At 43.0% G+C, this 23667-nt stretch overlaps 2 protein-coding genes across 5 annotated transcripts in view; both read right to left on the bottom strand.

The window, feature by feature from the left end:
* LOC134883864 (dipeptidyl aminopeptidase-like protein 6) overlaps positions 1 to 23667 on the bottom strand; it is a 193991-nt gene that overhangs the window by 27757 nt on the left and 142567 nt on the right. For all 3 annotated transcript variants that reach the window (XM_063912328.1, XM_063912326.1, XM_063912327.1), the window contains exons 4-7: positions 15575 to 15669; positions 15050 to 15124; positions 13565 to 13617; positions 266 to 347 (exon numbers count right to left, since the gene is read on the bottom strand). In XM_063912328.1, the coding sequence (XP_063768398.1) occupies positions 266 to 347; positions 13565 to 13617; positions 15050 to 15124; positions 15575 to 15669 (305 nt within the window). The remainder of the gene's footprint in view (positions 1 to 265; positions 348 to 13564; positions 13618 to 15049; positions 15125 to 15574; positions 15670 to 23667) is intronic.
* LOC134883865 (E3 SUMO-protein ligase ZBED1-like) lies at positions 4989 to 8328 on the bottom strand. 2 transcript variants are annotated; one of them, XM_063912329.1, is made up of 3 exons: positions 7335 to 8328; positions 6037 to 6656; positions 4989 to 5859 (listed from the first exon to the last, which is right to left on the bottom strand). In XM_063912329.1, exons 1-3 carry the CDS (start codon positions 7804 to 7806, stop codon positions 5446 to 5448), a joined length of 1506 nt encoding a protein of 501 aa, XP_063768399.1. In that variant the 5' UTR covers positions 7807 to 8328; the 3' UTR covers positions 4989 to 5445. The 2 variants fall into 2 exon arrangements, with proteins under 2 accessions (XP_063768399.1, XP_063768400.1); XM_063912330.1 differs by having other exon boundaries at positions 7145 to 7459.

The following is a 23667-nucleotide window of genomic DNA, read 5'->3' as shown; positions in this document are numbered from 1 at the left end:
TGCTATAAATTCCCCTAAAAACATTTATTAATTATTCCATTAACTTTATAAACTGGCAGTAAAGGGCACAGCATGTCAGCACTTTGCACATATTTTGCACCAGGATACTTTTGGACTTCTACGGACATAAAGTTAATTATAATCCAGTAAGTTGTGAGAATGTCTAACATACAGATGATCACAGATGTTTGAATCCTCACATTCGAACATCATTGGTCAACAGGCAGATGTGAAACAAGGGACCTCAGGGATCTGTAGTTCTTACCAGTTGCTGGTCTTGGGGTCCCCAGCCTGCATACTGCAGCTGAGCATTTCGCACCTCTGGAGGGTTCAAGTTCCAGGTCGCCCTGGCAGGCAGAGGAAACAATGCTGTTAGATAGAAGTGCAGACACATACACACAGTAGCTTTTTTGCTCTCAGGACCGCTGCAGGAGAAGAACAAGTGTAGCACAACTCAGAAAAAAAGGTTTAAGTGTATCCATAAATACCAGCGCTCTGAAACATGTCACTGCAGCTTATTGGGAACAGTGCTGAGCAGTGCAGGCTGCAGAATTAGAGGTGCCACTGCCTCTATGTCTTTGTCTGTATTTGAGGGTGAATGAGGTCATCAGGTAAGATGTTTGTTTGGTACATTACCACTAGGTGGCAGCACACAAATAGAATTGAGCATGAGGACTGCTGACAGTGCTGTGACATTGCAACCATGTGTGGATGTTTTTTTAAATGTAAATAAGTGAGAAGTACTGTAATTTGAAGAATATACCATAATATGTATTGGCTTCTGATACTTCTGGCTTCTCAATACTGGTAAATAAGGTGCTACAAGATCTGGCTTTTATAAAAACGACTTTGAAAAGTGAGAATGCAGTGTCCAAACTTTTTTTCACTCAGGTCCACATACAGAAAATACGGGAAGGGCTGGGCCACTTGCTAGAGGTGAGGTGTATTTCCTCATAAATTATAATTTAGCAAAATCAATCAATGTAGGTAAATATGCTTAATACTTGAAATGCTTTATGAAAAAAACCAAAAAAAACCAGCGTACATCACAACTCTCTAGAGGTAGTATGTTGGCAGCTCATTCCTTAAAACTGAAAACTCTGATTGGTTATAATAAGGGGAAATATGAAGGGTATATTTCAAGCTTGTTATGTAAATAAGTTCTTGGGCTTTTTTTAATTTTTTTTTTACCAATCTTTTTATTGCAAACAAGTCATAATCCAGACAATGACAGGAAGTAAGAACAGTAATAGTCAATACAAAACAGTACAGGTGTACACAAATTATAAAATTAAGACAATGGGGAATACAAGTGATTTAAAAAAAAAAAAAAACAAGGCAGTGCATCATTTCAAAGGACCTCCTTTAAAATAAAATTAGAAACATGTTATGCTCCATAATCACTTCAGGGTCTGTAGTGAGTCCTTGTTCACAGTTTTATTTTTTATTTTTAACCCCCCAACCCCCCACCCACAGGTATGGTTATGCCACAGATGCCACGTCTAGCTAGTAGAGTGGTGAAGGCAATGCATATTCTCAGATGGGGGGAGGCCGAACAATGCAGTCATAGGATTAGGGTCTATCGTCGTGTTAAAGGCCTGTTCAATGGTTCCAAATATGTCAGAACAAAATGTTTTCCAGCTTCGGGCAAGTCCAGAAAATGTGGAGATGATCAGCTGGGGATTGAGTGCATCTGTTACAGGCATCACTCCGGTCCAGGAATATTTTAGCCAGCTTAGCGTTGGTAAAGTGAGCTCTGTGGAGCACCTTGCACTGGAGTAGGCCATGTCTAGCACAGATAGATGATGTATGGACTAGGTTGAGAATGTCACTCCATTGATCATCGGAAATGTTGCTACCTAGATCACGCTCCCAGAGCTCCTTAAGAGGTACCATAGGGTCCGGACTCAGGGAACAAATCTGGCCATAGAGAACTGAAACCAAGCGCTTTTGATCAGGGTCGAGTGTGAGAAATGTATCAACTGGTGATCCGGGGGGGCGGTTAGGAAAATGGGGAAATTGCTTTTGGATGAAGTGCCTGACTTGGAAAAAACAGAAGAGATGACTGTTGAGCAGGGTGAATTTGACTGACAGGAACTCAAAGGATGAAAAGACTCCATCCTCGTAAAGGTCATCAAGCATCGCGAGACCACTGTTCGACCAAACACGGAAGGCCGGGTCAGTACATGATGGGGAGAATAGGTGATTGTTTGAAATTGGGGCATGAACCGAAGCTCTATGTAACCCGTGCTGTTTCCTGAATTGGAGCCAAATGCTTATGGTGCTAGTAATAATTGGGTTACTCAATTTTTTATGGGTCGCTACAGGGAGCTGAGAGCAGATTATGTGTAGTGTAAAGAAGCAGAAGTTGACAACTCGATATGTACCCAAGGTGGGAAGGGGCCTGAAATTTACAGTTAGTCCAATAGAGAAGTTTGTTAATGTTAGAGGCCCAGAAATAGTGGCGAAAGTTGGGGAGCGCCAGGCCCCCTTCTGATTTAGGGAGTTGGAGACACAACCTTCTAATACGCGCAGGCTTGTTGTTCCAGATGAACGCAGTCAACTGCTTATCAAGATCACTGAAAAAAGATTTATTGATGCACACTGGGATGTGTTGGAAAAGGTAAAGAAACTTTGGCAGGATGGCCATCTTTATAAGGTTGACGCGACCCACAAGAGATAGGGGAAGGGAGGCCCACCTAGACATATCAGCTTTGCATTTATCTAGTAGTGGCTGAAAGTTTTTAGGGAACAGGTCTTTAAAAGAGCTTGCAACAAACCCCCCCAGGTATGTGAACCCCTCCACAACCCTTTTAAAGGGGAACATGGATTGGGGAAGCATTTTATTTACAAAAAATACTTCGCTCTTTTGAATGTTTAGTTTGTAACCTGATACACGGCCAAATTGATCTAAAATCGACAGTATGGGGGGGAGAGAGGATAAGGGGTTTGAGATCATAAGAAGAAGGTCATCAGCGTAAAGAGACAGTTTATGAACCATGCCGTGACGCGTGATGCCCTCACACCTATCATGGCTTCTGAGCCAGATAGCGAGAGGTTCAATGGCTATATTGAACAACAGCGGCGAAAGAGGACCGCCCTGGCGCGTACCACGTTGGAAAGAGAAAGGGGGAGATTGAATGCCATTAGTGTGTACACAGGCAGATGGAGAGGCATATAGGAGTTTAATCCAGGAAATAAATTGGGAATCAAAACCAAATCTATCAAGAATAAAAAATAAGTAACTCCACTCAACCCTATCGAAGGCTTTCTCTACGTCAAGTGTCACTATGACTTCGGGGATGTTAGAGGAAGGAGAAAAAATTATATTGAGCAACCTCCTTGTGTTCCTTTCCGAGAACCAGCACCTTATCGTGGTGGAGAGGTTTGTGTGCCCCGATGAACCTGGGGGCTGTGTTGTCTGGAACCTTGTGTTCCTGGTAGGGTCTCCCATGGCAAATTGGTCTCAGGTAAGGGGCCAGACTAAGATTGGTTCAAAAAGACTTCATGAATGAACATCATTGGAAGCGAGGATACCCGGCCCGGAGGAAGCCCGGGGTCCCCTTCTGGAGCCAGGCCCAGAAGGAGGACTCGTCAGCGAGCGTCTGGTGGCCGGGCTTGCCACGGAGCCCGGCCGGGCACAGCCCGAAAAAGCAACGTGGGCAACACCTCCGCTTCTCCGTCCCGCGGGCCCACCACCTACGGGAAACAACGATGGGGTCGGGTGCGCTGCCAGAAGGGTGGCAGTGAAAGCAGAGGGTCTCGACGGACCAGACTCAGGCGACAGAAGTTGGCTTTGGGGACGTGGAATGTCACCTCTCTGGGGGGGAAGGAGCCGGAGCTTGTGCGGGAGGTGGAGCGTTACCAGCTGGATCTGGTGGGGCTCACTTCTACGCACAGCTTCGGCTCTGGAACCTTACTTCTGGATAAGGGTTGGACTCTATTCTTCTCCGGAGTTGCCCAAGGTGTGAGGCGCCGAGCGGGTGTGGGGATACTCACAAGCCCCCGGTTGAGTGCCGCTTTGTTGGAGTTTACCCCAGTGGACGAGAGGGTCGCCTCCCTACGCCTGCGGGTCATGGGGGGGAAAACTCTGACTGTTGTGTGTGCTTATGCACCAAACAGCAGTTCAGAGTATTCGGCCTTCTTGGAGACCCTGAAAGTCCTGTATGGGGCTCCTGAAGGGGACTCCTTAGTCTTGCTGGGAGACTTCAACGCACACGTGGGCAATGATGGAGACACTTGGAGGGGCGTGATTGGGAGGAACGGCCCCCCTGATCTGAACCGGAGTGGTGGTTTGTTACTGGACTTCTGTGCTAGTCATGGATTGGCCATAACAAACACCATGTTTGAACATAAGGATGCTCATAAGTGTACGTGGTACCAGAGCACCCTAGGCAGAAGGTCCATGATCGATTTTGTAATCGTATCATCGGATCTGAGGCCGCATGTTTTGGACACTCGGGTGAAGAGAGGGGCGGAGTTGTCAACTGATCACCATCTGGTGGTGAGTTGGGTCGAGTGGCGGGGGAAGCCTCTGGACAGACCTGGTAAGCCCAAACGTGTAGTGCGGGTGAACTGGGAACGTCTGGAAGAGTCCCATGTCCAGGAAGCCTTCAACTCACACCTCCGGCGGAGCTTTTCAGGCATCCCTGTGGAGGCTGGGGACATTGAACCAGAGTGGGCGGTGTTCAAAGCCTCTATTGCCGAAGCTGCGGCGGGGAGCTGTGGTCTCAAGGTCTTAGGTGCCTCAAGGGGCGGTAACCCTCGAACCTCGTGGTGGACACCGGTGGTTAGGGAAGCCGTCCGACTGAAGAAGGAGGCCTTCCGGGATATGTTATCCCTGGGTACTCCTGACGCAGTTGCAAGGTATCGACAGGCCCGAAGGGCAGCAGCATCAGCCGTGGCCGACGCAAAGCAGCGGGTGTGGGAGAAGTTCGGAGAAGCCATGGAGAAGGACTTTCGGTCGGCACCAAATAGGGCTGAACGATTTTAAGAAAAAATTGAAATTGCGATTTTTCTGGCAGAGATTGCGATTTCGATTTCAACCACGATTTTTTTTATTGAAACAAGTTTCAGTGTAACAACAAAGTGGAGCAAAAAAAAGAAGTCTTACCTTAAAAGTAGTGCAAAATGGCTCAAAGGAGCTAGCTTATGAACCTCAACATCAGCAGCAGTTACAGATATTCAACCCGTGTATTCAGAAACCTGTGCTTCTTCTTCAAATAAAGTGGCAAGAGGAAGTGAAATGTAAAGGTAGTAAAAATAAATAATAATAATTAAAAAAGTTTAAATGACCCTACAGTTTCCTCATCAACAAAAGATGTCCAACTGGTTAAATTATTTAACATCTAGTCGGTAAACAAAAGATAAGTAAAAAAGAGTGAACACCTTTTTTAATGGAACAAAGACATGTCAGGGTAAGGTGCAGAAGAACAACAACAAAAATCAATAAATCTTCCCCTTCCCCAGATTTTTGGCCAAGAAAACCAACATGTCAACCTTTGCTGGCTTCAGACTTGCACGCTGACATGTGACAATATTGCCACTGGCACTGAACAGTCTCTCTGATGGTGCACTCGTTGCTGGTATGCAAAGGTACTTACGAGCCAACTTGCTAAGCCATGGGAAGTTGACATTGTGCACTCTCCACCAGGCCAGTGGATCTTGCTCTCCATCAATGGTAGGAGTTATGAGGTAGTTGTCCAGTTCTGCTTTAATGGTATCCTCCAACTGCACAGTAGAGGAAGCAGGGACCGCCTTGGTCTTGAAAAAGCTGCCCAGTGACCGCTTTCGCTTTGTAGAGGTGGATGGTGGTTCTTCTTCTGCACTCAGGGGCATGGGATGGGTTGTGACACACAACTGCAACACACAGTAATAAGAGGCATCAATGTTTTGCTATCAGTTGTGATTAAGACCAACGAGGCATTTTGTCTAAAAGTTTAAAATGTCAGTAGAGTATAGTTCAAAAATTAAAAATTAAAAACACAAATACAACTTTGTTTTATTTTGAAACAACAAAGAAAAAGGAAAGCTTACCTTTTGTGCCACCTGTTCCATTTCCATCTTCACTCTGTCTTTGATGTATGGGACATTCTCTTCACTTATGTAGCTCTTCTTGAATCTTGGATCAAGGAAGGATGTGATGTCCAAGAGCTCCTGTGTCACTGGGTCGCTGTATTTCTCTTCAATGTAGTGGAGAGCTCTTGATTTGATCTCCTTGGTGAGATTCGTGTCCTGGTCAGTTTCAGCAAGCGTTGCTGTTCTGAGGAGATGGAGCACTGGCTTCAGGTATGACACGCTTACGTAGTCCTCACCTGAGAGGGCGTCTTTGAACTCCTGAGGAGGACCGAGGGCATTGTTTACAGATTCAAGGACATCTGTGTCTTGCCAAGTGGGGACCAGGTGCCGCGTCTTCCTGTCTTCAGACAGAACCTGGCACAGTGCCTTGCTCTGCTCCAACACCCTCCCAATCATTTTCTGCCCGGAGCCCCATCGTGTCGGACATTCAGTGACCAGTGACTGTTGAGGTAGGTTCAAGTCTTGCTGTGCCTGTTTTAGTGCCGCCTTCTTCTTCCAGCTGTGAGTGAAGACCGCAACCAGCTGCTTGCAAAGTCCTGTGGCCCGTTTGATTCTTTGCTCATCTTTGACAGCATTTTCTGGGGGAAAACATTACATGTATTACAGTATGAAAAGCCATAAGGATAGCTCATAACACAGTATTCATATCATACCATTGATTACATCTGTTGTCATCTTGTATTTAGTTCAATGACGTTTTTTTAGCAGCAGACTTCAGGTGGTACTACCACAGGAAGTTATTGCCCATAAATTAATTTGTAATTGGTAATTAATGCACAAGCAATTAATATGCTTCTTAGATATTCCACTAAAAACAAAAAAATCATTTAATCCGTATAGTGGCATCAGCTGATGTTGCACCACCCTGACATGTGCTACTACTAAAACACGTTAGCCGTTTATTGTACCAAAAACACGTTTCCCCCTCGCACCGATACACACATTACATGGCCTCACTAATCCCTAATCCTTAAAACGTGCACACACACACACACACACACACACACACACACACACACACACACACACACACACACACACACACACACACACACACAAAGCTTACCGATGAAAGGGTTCATTTTTCTCCCTAGGATAAACAGTATGTTAAAGTAGCATTGCGCTAACAGTTGGTCAGCTAACGACAGCTTGACAACAAACTTCCCGGCGCTTCGTCCCCAGATAATACGAACTCTCACACTTGTAGTAACCTTGTAAACATACACACTCGCACAAACACACATTCTTGTACTTACCAATTGCAAGATGCAGCCTGTGTCCAAAGCACTGCAGTCTGGTCCATTGGTTAAGTCCCATTGCTTTGACCATATTTGAAGCGTTGTCTGTTGTTATGCACGTCTGGGCCTCTTCTTTTAGACCCCAGTTGGCCAAGCACTCCTTCAGCCCCATGGCAATATTCTCCCCGGTATGGTCAGTGGGGAAGTATGCTGTCTGCAGGCAGCGGCTACACAACTCGAAGTTGGCGTTGACGAAATGCACGGTCAAACTCATGTAGGGCTCGGTCGTTCTGCTTGACCACAGATCAGTAGTTGACGCATAAAACTCCGTGTTTTCCAGCTCATTTACAACTTTGGCATTACATTCTGCGTAGAGCTGTGGGATGGCAACTTGATTGAAGTATGTGCGGGAGGGCAGAACATACCTCTTATCCATTGTGCGTAGCAAACGTTTAAATGCGTCTTTGGTCACGGTGTTTACAGACACCATGTCCTTCGATATGTAAGTCGGGCAGTGGTAATCTCCTTGTGTCTTCGGCTAGTTCTTTCATAAGGCGTCACACTGGCGAACAATGATGTTATTGTTGGCTGTTTTGCCGAAGTATCGCTGCTGCTTGATGTTTCACAGTTCTTTTTCGCCATGCACTCATCATACAAGTTCAGGTGGTGAATTCTCAAGTGGCGATGTAAATTGGTGGTATTGCCACCCGATGTAGCCACTTTTACACGACATGTTTGGCACAACACCTGTTTCTGGTGTTCATCACTGGCCTCAAATCCAAAATACTGCCAAATGACCGACGTGCTGTTTTTCTTTGCTATTAATTTCGTCGGCTCCGCTTCTGCTCCTGCTTCAGCCATGCTTGAAATTGAATGACGAGCTACACACTGACTTGGGTGGCGAACACGTGATCTGGTCACGCGCAGCCTGCAGCTTTCTGATCAGTAGCTGACACAGAGCCTTGGGCATTCATGTGAAATTATTGACGAAATTATTATTATTGTTCTGCCCTCCATAAGCTTTTGGTAGCTTTTGGGTTTTATATGTGGGGAAATACTGTCCACCTAGTGGACAGTATTATTTACAAAGTCACGCAGGTTTAGTTTCTTTTTCATTGACGAGTTGACCTCAGTTAGAAGAGCACACGGATTCAGCCACTGCCGAAATTCCTCCTCGAAGAGCTACCTTTTCACGCGTGAGCTTTGGACATTATTAGTCTGTAAGTGTCTATCATTTGTTAGTACATTCAACGCCATGTAAATAATTAGGAATATACGATGAATATTAGTTTCTACATGCTCTATGATAATGTCACTTAGCTATGCTAGCTCTCGTGGTATCATGCTATTATCTTCGTGAAATTTATGTATCCTTTGTTTCTGTTTGTTTTCAGTTTTACAAAAACGAATGTCCTGTATAAATACTTGCTTGGTGAACAAAGTAAACGGAAGAAAAACCAACACTTCTTGCCTCGCTTGAGTTCATCAACTTTATTTATTAGACGACAAATTGTAAGCTAGCTATCTAGTTCTGCAAGCTAGAGAACGCAGCACGAGGACTGCATAATTATTAATATGCACCAAGCAAAAACCGCAGCTTTGACGATCCCAAAATCGTGTTGTCTGAGATCGCGATTTTCGGTCCAAAACGATAGATCGTTCAGCCCTAGCACCAAAGTTGTTCTGGAAAACCGTCCGACACCTCAGGAGGGGGAAGCAGGGTACCATCCAAGCTGTGTACAGTAAGGATGGGGCGTTGTTGACCTCAACTGATAGTGTGTTAGGGCGGTGGAAGGAACACTTTGAGGAACTCCTGAATCCGACAACTCCGCACTCTATGTTAGAGGCAGAGCTGGAGTATGAAGGGGGATCAATTCCAATCTCACGGGGGGAAGTCACTGAGGTAGTTAAACAGCTCCACAGTGGCAAAGCCCCGGGGGTGGATGAGATCCGCCCAGAAATGCTGAAGGCTCTGGGTGTTGAGGGACTGTCATGGTTGACACGTCTCGTCAACATTGCGTGGAAGTCGGAAACAGTACCGAAGGAGTGGCAGACCGGGGTGGTGGTTCCTCTCTTTAAAAAGGGGGATCAGAGGGTGTGTGCCAATTACAGAGGCATCACATTACTCAGCCTCCCCGGGAAAGTTTACTCTAAGGTGCTGGAAAGGAGGGTCCGGCCGATTGTCGAACCTCAGATTGAAGAGGAACAATGCGGTTTTCGTCCTGGTCGTGGAACGACGGGCCATCCAATCTCTGTACTCCCAAAGCGAGAGCTGTGTCCGGGTCCTCGGCAGCACGTCGGACCGTTTTCCGGTGAGGGTTGGCCTCCGCCAGGGCTGCGCTTTGTCACCAATCCTGTTTGTGATATTCATGGACAGGATTTCGAGGCGTAGTCGTGGGGGAGGGGGTTTGCAGTTCGGTGGGCTAAGGATTGCACCACTGCTTTTTGCAGATGATGTGGTCCTAATGGCTTCATCGGTCTGTGACCTTCAGCACTCACTGGATCGGTTCGCGGCCGAGTGTGAAGCGGCTGGGATGAGGATCACCACCTCCAAATCTGAGGCCATGGTTCTCAGCAGGAAACCGATGGATTGTCCACTCCAGGTAGGGAATGAAGCCTTACCCCAAGTGAAGGAGTTCAAGTATCTCGGGGTCTTGTTCTCGAGTGAGGGAACAATGGAGCGTGAGATGGGCCGGAGAATCGGAGCAGCGGGAGCGGTACTGCAGTCGCTTTGCCGCACCGTTGTGACGAAAAGAGAGCTGAGCCAGAAGGCAAAGCTCTCTGTCTACCGGGCCATCTTCGTTCCTACCCTCACCTATGGTCATGAAGGATGGGTCATGACCGAAAGAACGAGATCGCGGATACAAGCGGCCGAAATGGGATTTCTCCGCAGGGTGACTGGCATCTCCCTTAGGGATAAGGTGAGAAGTTCAGTCATCCGGGAGGGACTCGGAGTAGAACCGCTGCTCCTTCGCGTTGAAAGGAGCCAGTTGAGGTGGTTCGGGCACCTAGTGAGGATGCCACCTGGGCGCCTCCCTAGGGAGGTGTTCCAGGCACGTCCAGCTGGGAAGAGACCGAGGGGTAGACCTAGGACCAGGTGGAGGGATTATATCTCTTCACTGGCCTGGGAGCGCCTTGGAATCCCCCAGTCAGAGCTGGTTGATGTGGCCAGGGAAAGGAAAGTTTGGGGCTCTCTGCTGGAGCTGTTACCTCCGCGACCCTGACGGAAAAGCGGGAGAAGATGGATGGATGGATGGAACCTCCTTGTGTTAAAAAATGAGTGTCTCCCCACCATAAAGCCTGTTTGGTCCAATGAAATTATATCTGGCAGTACACGTTGGAGGCGGATAGCCAGTATTTTGGCCAGTATCTTACAGTCCACATTTAACAGTGAGATTGGTCTGTAACTGCCACATGATGTAGGATCTTTGTCTTTCTTGAAAAGCAAGGATATAGAGGCAATGGACAAAGTTTCCGGCAATCGGCCAGACTGGATAGAGTCATTGTACATTCTAGCCAAAATTGGAAGAATATGTCTTGTAAAATTCAACTGTATAGCCGTCGGGGCCAGGAGACTTCCCACTTTGCATTGATTTTATTGCATCATGTATCTCAAGGGTGGAGATGGGGCTGCCCAATTCGCTAGCGATGTTCTCGTTGATTTTGGGGTATGTTAAGGAGTTGAGAGGACTGGGGGTCATGGCGGGGATTGGGGGACATTCCGAAGTGTAGAGATTGGTGTAAAATTCCAAGAAAGACCTGTTAATATCAGCTGGGTTAGAAGTAAGGTTCCCGTCGGGCAATCTGATTTGGGGAATCAATCTGGACGCATTGGCCGCACAAGCCTGTCGAGCTAGCAGCCTTGTCGCCCTGCTCAAAGTAACGCTGCCTACACTGTCTCAGTTGTCTCTCAACAATGCCTGTCATCAGAAGATCGTGTTCTGAATGTAGCAGGAGGCGTTTCGTATAGAGAGAAGGAGAGGATGAGTATGTTTCATCGAGTAAGCGAAGCTCATCACAGATTTCTGAAAGCCTAGCCTTTTCATCTTTTCTTTTACGTGCAGTGTACGAAATGACCTGTCCCCGCACAGTGGCCTTTAAGAGCCTCCAAAAGAATACCGCAACTAACGTCGGAAGTGTCATTAATTTCAATGTAGGAAGAAATCTGAGTGGAAACATAGTCTCTAAATTCACTGTCTGACAGCAGGGGAGAACTGAATTTCCATAATGGAGGGGGGGACATACCAAGAGGGAAATTAATGTCAACCGAGGTGGGAGAATGATCTGAGATGGCTATAGGGTGGTATTCGCATGAATTGACTAGATGAATCAAATTGTTATCGAGTAAAAAGAAATCAATTCGTGAAAAAGTGTGGTGCCTGTGCTGAGAGTCCTAATTGTGATGCATTGTGCAGTACTACCTTGGCTGATTTGGAGAGAGTAGATGTGTGAGCGATGACCTGTCGAGACTCACGTTCTGGACCAAAAAGAAAAACCCATGTGGCCGTACCTAGAGCTAAACCCAAAATACACAACATAATCAAGCACTCTGGCTCAGGTCTATGTAATAACACTAACGCTTGTAATTACACTAACACTAGTCTTCCGGGGTCCTATTCCCTATCTAAACAGTATACCACCCCCATATTATCCCATACAAAACAAGTGGATTGGTAAGTGTACAGGAAATTGTCAAATATTATGCAGATAAATCTATGCCAATTGAGAACAGAGAGCAAGACACACATACAATTTTGTGGTGTAAAATCTGCATGAACAGCCGGTCCAACAAGTAAATACAATGTATTTTATCCATTCAGATACCTTAAATGAGACATAATAGGAAATAAAACAAAGTGCAAAAGAAAGTCTCTGAACGGTAAAGGCACAGGTGGACAAGAAAATAATCTAGAGCAGGGATTCCCAAAGTGTGGTGCTCCATCCTTCAGTGTGATGTTAAGCCTCGCAGGGAAAAGCAGTGCAGGTTTGAAGCCCCGTTGATGAAGTTCAGACATCACCTCTTGGTGCTTCCTGCGCCTGTGCTGCTCCACTATCTCAGACGGATAATCCTCGTAGATTGCAATGGGGGTCCCACGGGACTGAAGCTTGCCTCTCTTAGCCCTGGCCTCACGGATGATCTTGTCTTTCTGCTGGAATCTGTGGAGACTCATGACCACAGGTCTCGGTCTCTGACCCGGTCCTGGCTTGTTGGAGAGTGTACGGTGTGCTCTGTCACACTCCGGTGGTGACTCAAGAACGCCGTCACCAAGGACCTCAGACAGAAGCTCAGAGAAGAAGATGGAGGGTTGAGGCCCTTCGATGGACTCAGGTAGGCCAACGATCCTGATATTGTTACGGTGGCTGCGAGACTCGAGGTCTGTGAGCTTAGCTTGTAGCTTAGTATTATGCTCAGCTAGCTTGGCACACATCGATTCCAAACTTTGTATGCATCCGTCTTGTTCATTAGCGTTGGATTCAAACAAATTAATTGAGTGGGTATGGTCGGAGACTGTGGTTTGAATGCAGTCTAGTTTGGCTTCAAGCGTAGATATAGTAGCCTTGAAATCCGCAGAGATAGCATTCCGGTGTTCTTCCAGTTGGCTAGCCAAGATCGCCATGTTGAAGTCACCGCCAGTTGCCGCCGCGAGTTCGCCCTTGGCAGACTGCTCCTCCTTGCCCGATTTCGGTTGTTTGGAAGTCATAATCCAGCATCGAAGTGTTCAGAGTGGATTAAGTATCTACTTGGTGATGGCCAAAGTCAAAACTATGGGGATTGAAAAAGTAAATGAATAAAAGTCATGGGAGCTAGACTGGACACTGCCTAGTCCATTTTACCCCATCGGAAGTCTTCCGGACTTTTTTCTTATCAATTTAGATTTGTTTAAATATGTTCTCAACCTTAGTTGACTGAATTTATTTGAAAAGTGGGCTTATCAACACATGAAAACTGTGTAATATATATATTTTTATATATATCTAAGAATGATATGAGGCATCTGTGGAAGTCAAACCTGGTTGTCTATTGAGGCCAAAAATGGCCAGTTAACCCTTTCTGTTGACAGATTGTTGGATAATTGAAAGATAACCGTCTAGTTGATGAGACAGGTGCTCTGTAGAAGGTAACCAATTGAACAGGAGGGATGGAGTTGCTTCCAGGGTAGCAGGCAGCGAGGTTAGGTGAGTTGTTATAAAGATAATAAACTACAGTACAATATAAATGGAACAATGCAGCCCTCTTGCCTACTTACGGAGTATCCAGACTGCAGATGATATAGAAGGCTGTGTAAGAATGCTGGTACACCTGTGGGAATAGGCAGGAGAGAAAAAATAAATACAATATTTTCAGATCCTAACACAAAACAGTTGTTAATTTAAACCTTTTTGTTTGTTATGTTGAATAACCAGTTGTGATGCCACTGTTCAGAAAGACTTACAAATGAGTTGACATTATTATTTTAAATGAATGTGAAAAAGGCAAGCTTAATACAGACATAGAACAAAATATTAAGCCCTTTCATATAATCTAAGGTCAGCACAATATTGCGCTCATAGTTTTATTTGGTCTCTATCAGTGTACAAGTCAATTAGATATCAAAACAAAAGTTGGAAGACTTACTCCTGCCCTTAAAGAATGCCTCCAGTGGTTTAACATATCACCTTGCTGAACTGATGCACATTTCAACCATTTCTTTCAGCTTGTGTTAATTAATCTTTAAGTTCTATAAACAAACTTCCCTCACTTCTATTTAATTGGAAGCTGATACACATTTTCCTCATCCAGATACAAATTACAAAAATACTTTAAACACTAGAAAGTAGAAAGATGTGTAACACTGACCTCTGATCTTTGAAAACTATGAACATTTTTGGTCAGGTATTCTTCTTAGCCTTTTATAAATAGTTCATCATGTGTATGCTACACACGACACTGCCAAATATAGACATATTTACATTCCATAACAGGATAGCTTGTTTGTGTTTTCTCATGAAGACACAGTTTATTATCAACCAAGTGCTCCATATAACATGTTATAGAGTTGCAGGAATGAATGTCATCCATCAAGGTGATGGAGCTTCTGATGGAATAAAAAATGCTAAAAAATGCAGCGCAACACACTAGGTGTCTGCAGTGTGACGATAAATTTTCCATTCATCTCCGGCAATAATAAAAGGTTATATCTCTCCGAGCATCTTTTACACACTAACAATAGGCACGCACTCCCTACAGTGACTAGGTGGTGAAGCAAAATGGAGTAGACACACAGACATCAGCTTGCAAAATGATTCAATATATCTGATCTACCTTTATTAGGAGCTGAGATGCTTTTCTGTGTATCAAAATGCTAGCAGAGCGGATGAAGTCATAGGATACTTTATTCGCAATTGAACAGAAATGATAAATCCCTACCCAATACTTTGTTTTCTTCCTGTCGATCACATCTCCCAGCACCAGGGGGGTGTGTGTGTGTGTGTGTGTGTGTGTGTGTGTGTGTGTTTATGTGTCTGCCTGCCTCACTACAGTTCCACAGGGCTGTGCCGGCCCCCGCTGCCATCAGTGACAGGCAGCGGTGTGCGACAGGCCTTCACAGCCCGCAATGATTACTTTCTCTTCCCTCCCTTCCCTGCCCGTGTTGCTCAACGAGCAAACACCCCACCCTCCCAGTGGAGGCAGCTGACATATTTGGCTGTCAGTTTGCTAATTCAAAAAACAAGCAAACAAATGAGAAGCTCACCGGTGCGACGTTGTAGGCCAGCAGCACATGTTTCAAATCAGGAGACACCTCATACTTGCTGGCTTTGTACATTTCCTAAGGAAGAAGGCAGATGTAAGAAGAGGGAGAATAAAAGAAGATGAGACCTTTAACCATGCGTGGTGTTTTTTCATTAAACTACTCCTTAAATGACTGCAATTGATGGATTGCATGGATCTTGAAACAAATGGAAGATGCATTAATCTTTGCACTGGGGCTAGTGGATTTGATAGCAGACATAATGTTGTGTGTCCTCATCCCAGCCTGCCGCAGCACCGACGCTGCATCTCCATCTCAATGTTACCCCCACATCACGATGCCCTTAGTTTTAACTATGCTGTTCACATTTTGCGGCATTAATGGATCATTTGATTAAGCTGTGCAATATAAAAAGCTTTAGGTGCTTTGATTGGCTGACATATATCAAGAAAATGGACGTGGTTAATGGACAGCCATAGTTAGTTATACAGAGAAAATAAAGACAAGGAAAAATGGCAAAAGACTTACAAACTTCTTTTTATGCACCAAGATGGTCTTTTCATCAGTGTCGACATTGAACTTAATAACATCGCCATCACGATTCCGATATATAAGCTCAGAACCTGCAAGGAGAGGGAGAAAAAAAGAAACATTGATTTCAGATTTTCCTTGATTGATCGTGTTATAAGCTCAATAAATCTACTAAAATACAGAGAATTCCCCCTCATGATCAGACACAAAATGTGTGGGTCTGACAAATGTGCATGCATAGTCATCTTTTACAGTCAACGGAGAGCTATAATTAAGCTCCTCACATAGAAATCCTGTTCAACTGGAAACTCAACATGTGGAAAACATAGTGGCACTACAAATGAAAAGTCTGGTTTTGAAAGACCCTTCTTTTAATGTCAAGATTTCTTGTTTATTTATTACTTATCCGTCACCCTCTAATGCTTCCGGAAAAAATAAAAGTTTGGGAAAATAACTCCCTTAAGTATGACATGCTAAAACCTGAAAAGTCAAAACTCTATGATTAACAGAAAATGTATTTAAATATTGTGGAATTCTTCAGTGCCTCTAATACATGTGTATGGTGCTTTGCTTACCAGAACAAAATATTAACATTTGTCCTTCAGTTTAACAAAAGTGCTTAATTACCTGACCTATTTTCATTAAAAAAAAAATGTATGAAACACTGGAACATAGATCTTTTTTTAAAGATGTATGAAAGTTGTTTAATACAACTGCCCCTTTCACCTTCAATCCATCTGCGCTCCTCTGTCTTATAGCTTTTGTGATCCATAGGCGCCTGAGCAAACACCCATTTGGTGAGGTAATTAGAACCCAGAAAGTGTTATGCAGAGTGCTCTCTATCTACTGGCATATCTAATTGTCCATTAGAGGTGACAGAATTACCATCACAATGGCTTTAATCAGAACGTGCTGGGGAGAGCAGTTTCATACATTTTTAGATTGGCATAGCCAAACGGCCCTTCAACAGCTTTTGTGTCCTTGTTTAAAACCAGAGGAATATTAACAAGGGTATGAAACAGATTTCTTCATAGAAATAATAATAATAATACATTGTATCTATCAAGCGTTTAATCAGGTGTTCAATGACGCTTTACAGAGGTAGAAATCACAAGGGTAACATAAGGTGGCGTTTTATTCACACTGCTTTTTTTCTACTCTACTTTTATATATAAAATGTTTATTGCAGACGATAATGCTTGGGTCTGTCAAACGAAAGACAACAGAGTGTCAAACCAGTGGTCAAAGAGATTGACTCAACTTTGTATTGTTTTATTTTCATAGTCACCCTATTTTAAACTCAGAGACCTGCATCTCTTTCAGGCACCTTTTTGTCTATCTTTATTCCTCACCAAATTGCTGATCTGCTCCTTTATCAACACACTCCAAGACACCTGACATATCCCCTAGATATACATTTTACCATAACTGCCCTTATATAAGCCCTCTGCTGAGTTCATCATTTTAGAGCTCATCATCCCTCCTTTACCTCTCAAACTCTTTGTTTTCTGCTCTTTCAAAGATAGAGGGCCATCTGTTTTTTCACAAGCATAATGTCTTCCCTTCAGTCCATCTTTTTCTAGCTTTCTCTCGTTCTGTTTGCCTTCTACTTCCACTCGCTATGCATCAGCCCAGGGTGCTGTTTTCTCCTCTGATCTATACCTCTCCACAACAGTATGTCTTATTAATATAGTCTTCTGCCCCTGGGCACATCCCTTACCCAGCCTCACTCCAGGGAAACAGAGGGAGTGCCAGGAAGGGAGAGAGGGAGGCAGACATAGGAGGGGACACACTCGATTGAGGCAGAAAAAAGAGCGACAGAATCAAGTCCTTTCATGTTTCATCAGCAAATTTATTCAAGGTTCAAGGTTCTATGAACTTCTATATAGGACATCAGACAAAAAAAATGAAAATAAAAATGAAAATTGTGCCAAATGAAACATAGTAGGATAAATTCGAATAATATAGTGCCGGTTATGTTAGACCACTCTACAGGTAGTGCTGAATAAGTTAAGTATATAAATTCAAACAATCAAGCCAAATGATCTAAACCCCTTTATTTGGAGGTAAAACAACCCATTATTGTACACAAAAATATGTGTACGTGCAATAATTTGACAAATATGGTAAATAGAAACTAGGAATTTTGAATGAAAATGATGGTGTATTTTTTACAACCAACAGATGGGTCACTTTTTTTTTAACTATTTTGCTGTAGGCTTGATCATTGACAAATATATGTATTCTACTGTAAGACCATTAGGGAATAAAAAAATACAACAGTTATAGCTCTCAATGATTTAACCGTCATTACTTTCATATATTGGTATATACATGTAGTAATCATTCATAGATCCCAACCATGTGGTAAAAAAATACACCATCGCAAACAAATGTGTTTATGGAATCGCAGTGTAACAAAATGATCCAGCAGGCTCGTGCTGTGAAAGGATGCTCTCAGCCTTTTTGCAGAATTACACAAACACAGTTAAGCTAGGAATTCTTGGCGATAAGCTTGCCAAAGTGAATTCAAAGGATTGTTAGTCCATTTCACGGGTTGCTTGTGAAAGCCTGGTGCAGTACATTACAGGGGGTGTGGATTGTACTGGATATTCAGTTGCAGTAGAGAAGTGTCTGTCTAAACATACAGTGCAACTACTGCAATAACATTACATCATGCACTTAATGCATTTACGCTTCTGCTTCTGCATACAAACTGTGAAACCACAAGTATATCACAATCACTACGGATAAAGTAGTAAGCACTGTTTGCAGCTACTATAAAGAGGACAAAACACAACACAATAATTATTCGTAATTAGTATGCTGTGTGTGTTTGTTTGTTTGTGTGTGTGTGTGTGTGTGTGTGTGTGTGTGTGTGTGTGTGTGTGTGTGTGTGTGTGTGTGTGTGTGTGTGTGTGTGTGTGTGTGTGTGTGTGTGTTTGTGTTTGTGTCTGCAGGTGACAATATGACAAAAAAAAAGAAAAGAAAATGAAAATTGTGCCAAATGAAAAATGAAAGAGTATGAAAAATTAGAATAAATAGGTAATGCCGAGTAAGTTAAGTATATACAAGTCAGAAATTGTGACAGTTTGGTAAAATACATTCAAAAAACAAATCCAATTTCAAATTATATTCATACAGTGTAACAGTGTCATAATCACAATGGTTAGTGTTAATACAATCTACAGATGCAATGTATTGTTTCGGATCCACGACATTTGTTCTTAAAAACAGAATAAAAATAAAAATTGCTGCAGAAGAGGGTGTCTGGTAAACTCACTTCTTATAACTAAGCCTTGTCCTTGTACAGTGCAGACACTTTTCTGCTTGCTCTTGGTTGGTCTTGGTTTTGCTTACTTTTTTAGGCTGATTTTCCTATTTTTCTTTTCTGAAAACTTCGAGCAGCGGGGACGGAGGGCTTTGACCATATTTCAATATTTTAACAACAACCTCAGTCTGATAGTAGCGCGGCCTAGCAACAGCTAAAGCCTAGACTGCTGGCACTGCGTGCTACTTAGCTTAAGCTAGTTAGCAAAAAAATGTGTTGGAAATTAAAATTCAACGGTTGGAAGTTAACGTGGAAGTGAATGGACTTTGTGGGAATGACACCACTTTTCAAAAGAATCGACAAGGGCATGCTTTTTTTCTTTCTTTTTTCTCATAGCTAGTTAGCAGCTACAAGGATTCCAAGTAACAGGAGGGCGTTGTGCTGGGTAATAAATATACAAGTGGTAGTCCTCCCTGGAACTCTCTGGGTGCAAAGCCTAAGAGTAAATCATATCCATGAGATTTGGGAGGACAAATAACCGGCAGAGCCAAGCGCTCTGAAATATGTGATGCAACCGGCTGGCGTGCATTGATATCACCCAGACAGGGAGAGCTCCTCCTAAACCCCTGTTCATACTAGGAAACAACCGTGGACAGCTACTAAAGGGAGGATTACAAACAATCCTCCTAAACAACCAAGCGTGCCACTTCAGAACAGATATGCTCCACTGACACAGAACTGGAGATCTTTTTCTGATGACCTGGATAACCTGTTCACACAGCAGGGTGAGGACCAAAAGTTACTCGGAAAGTAAAAGGCTACAGGGAAAGCTAACGACTACGCCTGATTGTGTCCGACTCTTGGGAGTCAGCCACAATCAGGCCTGTAAGAGAGGCCACTGCACCTGCCTGAGGAGAGTCATGATTATGGGATACCTATGAGACAAAAAAGGAGGAGTCTCCACTGCCACCCATCCCCCTTATCAACGCCTTTGAAGATACTCTCCCTTCAACACCTAAACCGCCATCCATCTCTCTGGACTTCCTTCCCCAGGACTCTCCCTACCAGCACTTCACTGACCGCATACTCTCCTGCAGGGAGGACATTCAAGAGCTTCGTAGGATTGGCACCAAATCCCTGACCCCCGTCCCTCAACGGTGCCCACTACAATCACCGAAGCAGACACGTGTATTAGCTCCCCCACATTCATCACCATGCCTACCACAATCATCCAAACCAAAACGTACACCACCTCCTCCACCTTTGAAACCACATCCGCTGTCTCCGAAGCCTGATAAGAATGTGTGTGCACAAAAGGCAACAAGCTCTAACTGATATATGCTGAGTCCAGGCTCAACGGCGTATGGCACTCTAAAATCTTTCCAGTACAAACCGGGACCCTGCCTGCCAATAGCTTTGCCGATATCTGTGTTGATAGGTAATAGATTAGGAACGGTGAATCAGCTTAGAAACAGAAAGCACTCAACCGTTTGTGTGAATTTATCCAATTTAGCTGTGATTCCATGTCAGTTACAGCTTGCCACAATAAATCAGACTGATAGTGTACTCAAGAAGGTTAAACTAGCTTCATTAAATGTCAGGTCATTAGCAAGAAAGACACTTTTAATCAATGATTTTATCTGGATTTTATGTTTTTAACTGAAACTTGGATAGACCAAAATAACAGCACAGCTGTTCTTATCGAATCAACCCCTCCCACTTTAGTTTAATGAGTGACTGATGTTGCGCTCTCTGTTTTCTTTGAGAGCTGTTTGTTCAAGAAGAGGTAACCACAAAAAGGTATTTATCTGAAAACACAAGGGAAATGTTTGTTCAGAATGTTTCTCCAACACTAGCCCTCGCTAACATCTCAGTAAATGAGCTAGTAGATTATTTTAATTAAAAAATGGTAAATGTTATACATGCCATTGCTCCCACTGAGGTAGAGGAAGTGTGTGGCAAGAAAATATCTCCAAGGAGAAAGGCCATGAGCGTGAGAACAGAAAAAAAGAGACAGTAGAAAAACTAAACGCAGGTGGAGAAAAACAAATCTCCAGCTTCATTTTGAAATATATGAAGAAAGACTTGGCTTTTAGAATTTGGAATTGAAAAAGGCAAAAACAAAAACAACGCACATGCTTTGTTTGCTACCGTTGAGAGACTAACAAATCCCCCAGTGTCAATAGCCTCTGAATTTCAATCCACCAGGTCCTGCAATGAATTTGCCTCATCTTCACTGACAAAATTCAGAAAATTAGACAGGCAGTCTGTGCCTCTGTATAAGGACAGCAAATGTGTTGTCCTTGTGTCCACACAATTCCATCATATTAATGATAAAGAGGACATTATACAACATCTGAAGTCCTCCTCCTGCTGCCTTGATATTATACCTACAAGCTAATAAAACAATGTTTTTCATAGCATGTCCTCAGAGCTACTTCATATAGTAAACAAGTCTCTCCACTCAGGTGTATTTCCACAGGCACTGAAAACTGAAGTCATTAAACCGCTCTTGAAAAAGATCAATCTCTTCATTAATGAACAATTACAGGCCCATATCAAACCTCCCATTTCCAGGTAAAATCATTGAAAAAGTTATTTTTAATGAGTAATTTCTTGGATGTAAATAACTGTTTTGATGCGTTCCAGTCAAGCTTTCGAGCACATCACAGCACTGAGACTGCTCTTGTTAAGTTTGTCAATGACATCAACTTAAACACAGACAGTGGCAGAATCTCAGTGTTAGTATTATTAGATCTCAGCGCTGCATTTGACACTGTTGACCACAACATATTACTTGACCGTTCAGTTCTACATTGGTTTAAATCCTACTTAAAGGACAGGAAACACTTTGTTTCTATAGGCAGTTACACAACAGAGTTGACAAATATGACATGTGGGGTTCTTCAAGGCTCCATCTTTGGGCCTCTTCTCTTTCTACATGCTACCACTGGCTCAGATAATGAAAAGTAACAAAACAAGTTACCATAGCTATGCAGATGGTACACAAATTTGCATAACCATTTCAAACATTGAGTAAGTGCATTGAACAAATCAATGACTGGAGGAGTCAGAACTTTCTCCAATTAAACAAAGACAAAACTGAGGTAATTGTTTTTGGAACAAAGCAGGAACGACAAAAAGTCAGCGCTGAGCTTCAGTCAGAAATGTTTACAACAACAGCTAATACCAGAAATCTAGGTGTAGTCATGGACTCTGACTTGAATTTCAACAGTCACATTAAAACAGTTACTAAGTCCGCCTACTATCACCTGAAGAACATATCAAGGATTAAAGGACTAATGTCACAGCAGGATCTAGAAAAACTTGTCCATGCTTTTGTCTTCAGTAGACTGAACTACTGTAATGGTGTCTTTACAGGTCTCACTAAGAAATCCATTAGAAAGCTGCAGCTGATTCAGAATGCTGCTGCTCGAGTCCTCACTAACACTAAGAGAGTGGATCACATCACTCCAGTTCTGAAGTCTTTACATTGGCTTCCTGTCTGTCAAATAATTGATTTCAAAGTTCTGCTGCTGGTTTTATAAAGCATTGAATGGTTTAAGCCCAAAATACATTTCTGATCTCCTGCTACATTATGAACCATCCAGAACTCTCAGACCTTCTGGGACAGGTCAGCCTTCTGTCCCCAGAGTTAGAACTAAACAAGGAGAAACAGCATTCAGTTACTATGCTCCAAATATCTGGAACAAACCACCAGAAACCTGCAGGTCCGCTGCTACTCTTACTACTTTTAAATCCAGACCCCTTTAATTGAACTGTTCTTATCTAACATAGCACTGTAACTTTTATTCTGTATTATAAATGTTATTCATTTATATTTTACCTGTTGTGTTTATTTTATTATCTTTGCTTTTTAATGACTTTTTTTAAACGCCATTTTATGATGAGTTTCTGCTGCACTATTTGTTAATGATCTTAATGTCTTTATTTTTGTAAAGCACTTTGAATTGCCTTGTGTTGAAAGGTGCTATATTAAAAAAAAGTGCCTTGCCTTGCCTTGCCTTGCAGATTGTGATTTTTATACATATCTGACTAATAATAATAATAATAATAATAATAGTGAAACTATCAATTTGGAATATAAATTATGACAACAAACTAAATGGGTTACCTATGTTTGCTGTTGTACTTTAGGCTTGAATATTGGCATGCATTTTTACTGCACACATTCTCAGAGTTAGAATTGAAATACTGTTGCTTATTCTAAAGTCTTCTCAAACCCCCCCCCCCCCCCAAAAAAGAAGAAATATACATCTGTAGTCACATCATTTATCACATTTATTTTTTTTCTCCTATGTGTTACAGCGTAAAGGGTCGAACATTTTGATTTCCTAAACACGCATGTTTTTATCAGAAAAAGTTGTTATAGGCTGAATGGGTCGATTAGTCAGGGAATAAGAAGCCCTGCTTGTACTTTTTTACCCTTTCTATCACTCACACATAAGCACTCACCAATTCTAAAAATAGAAATAATACGTGAAATGTCCCTAACCTTTTGTAATGTGATTACACAGCACAAAGGGGCATGTTATATGTTGTTTCTGTAGGCTTTAATATAAGGCTTGAAGTAAGCCAGGGTTGAAATGATAGATTCTGGATTTTTCTTCCTGGTTCCAGTTCATTTTTCTGTGCTCAAGGCTGCTGATGATGGCTGTTCTGGAAAAAGTGCAACATGCTACGGGGGAGATTTATGGTGTCTGTCTGGGTATAAATAAAATGTATCCAATGCAGCAACAAAGCCTTAAATATTTTCCCTCAAATTGGCTTATTGGCTGTGAAATATAGGTTTATAGAT

This window comes from Eleginops maclovinus, chromosome 21 (assembly GCF_036324505.1).
Source record: "Eleginops maclovinus isolate JMC-PN-2008 ecotype Puerto Natales chromosome 21, JC_Emac_rtc_rv5, whole genome shotgun sequence".
NCBI classification, from domain to species: Eukaryota; Metazoa; Chordata; class Actinopteri; order Perciformes; family Eleginopidae; genus Eleginops; species Eleginops maclovinus.
This window is presented reverse-complemented; position numbering and strand designations above follow the sequence as displayed.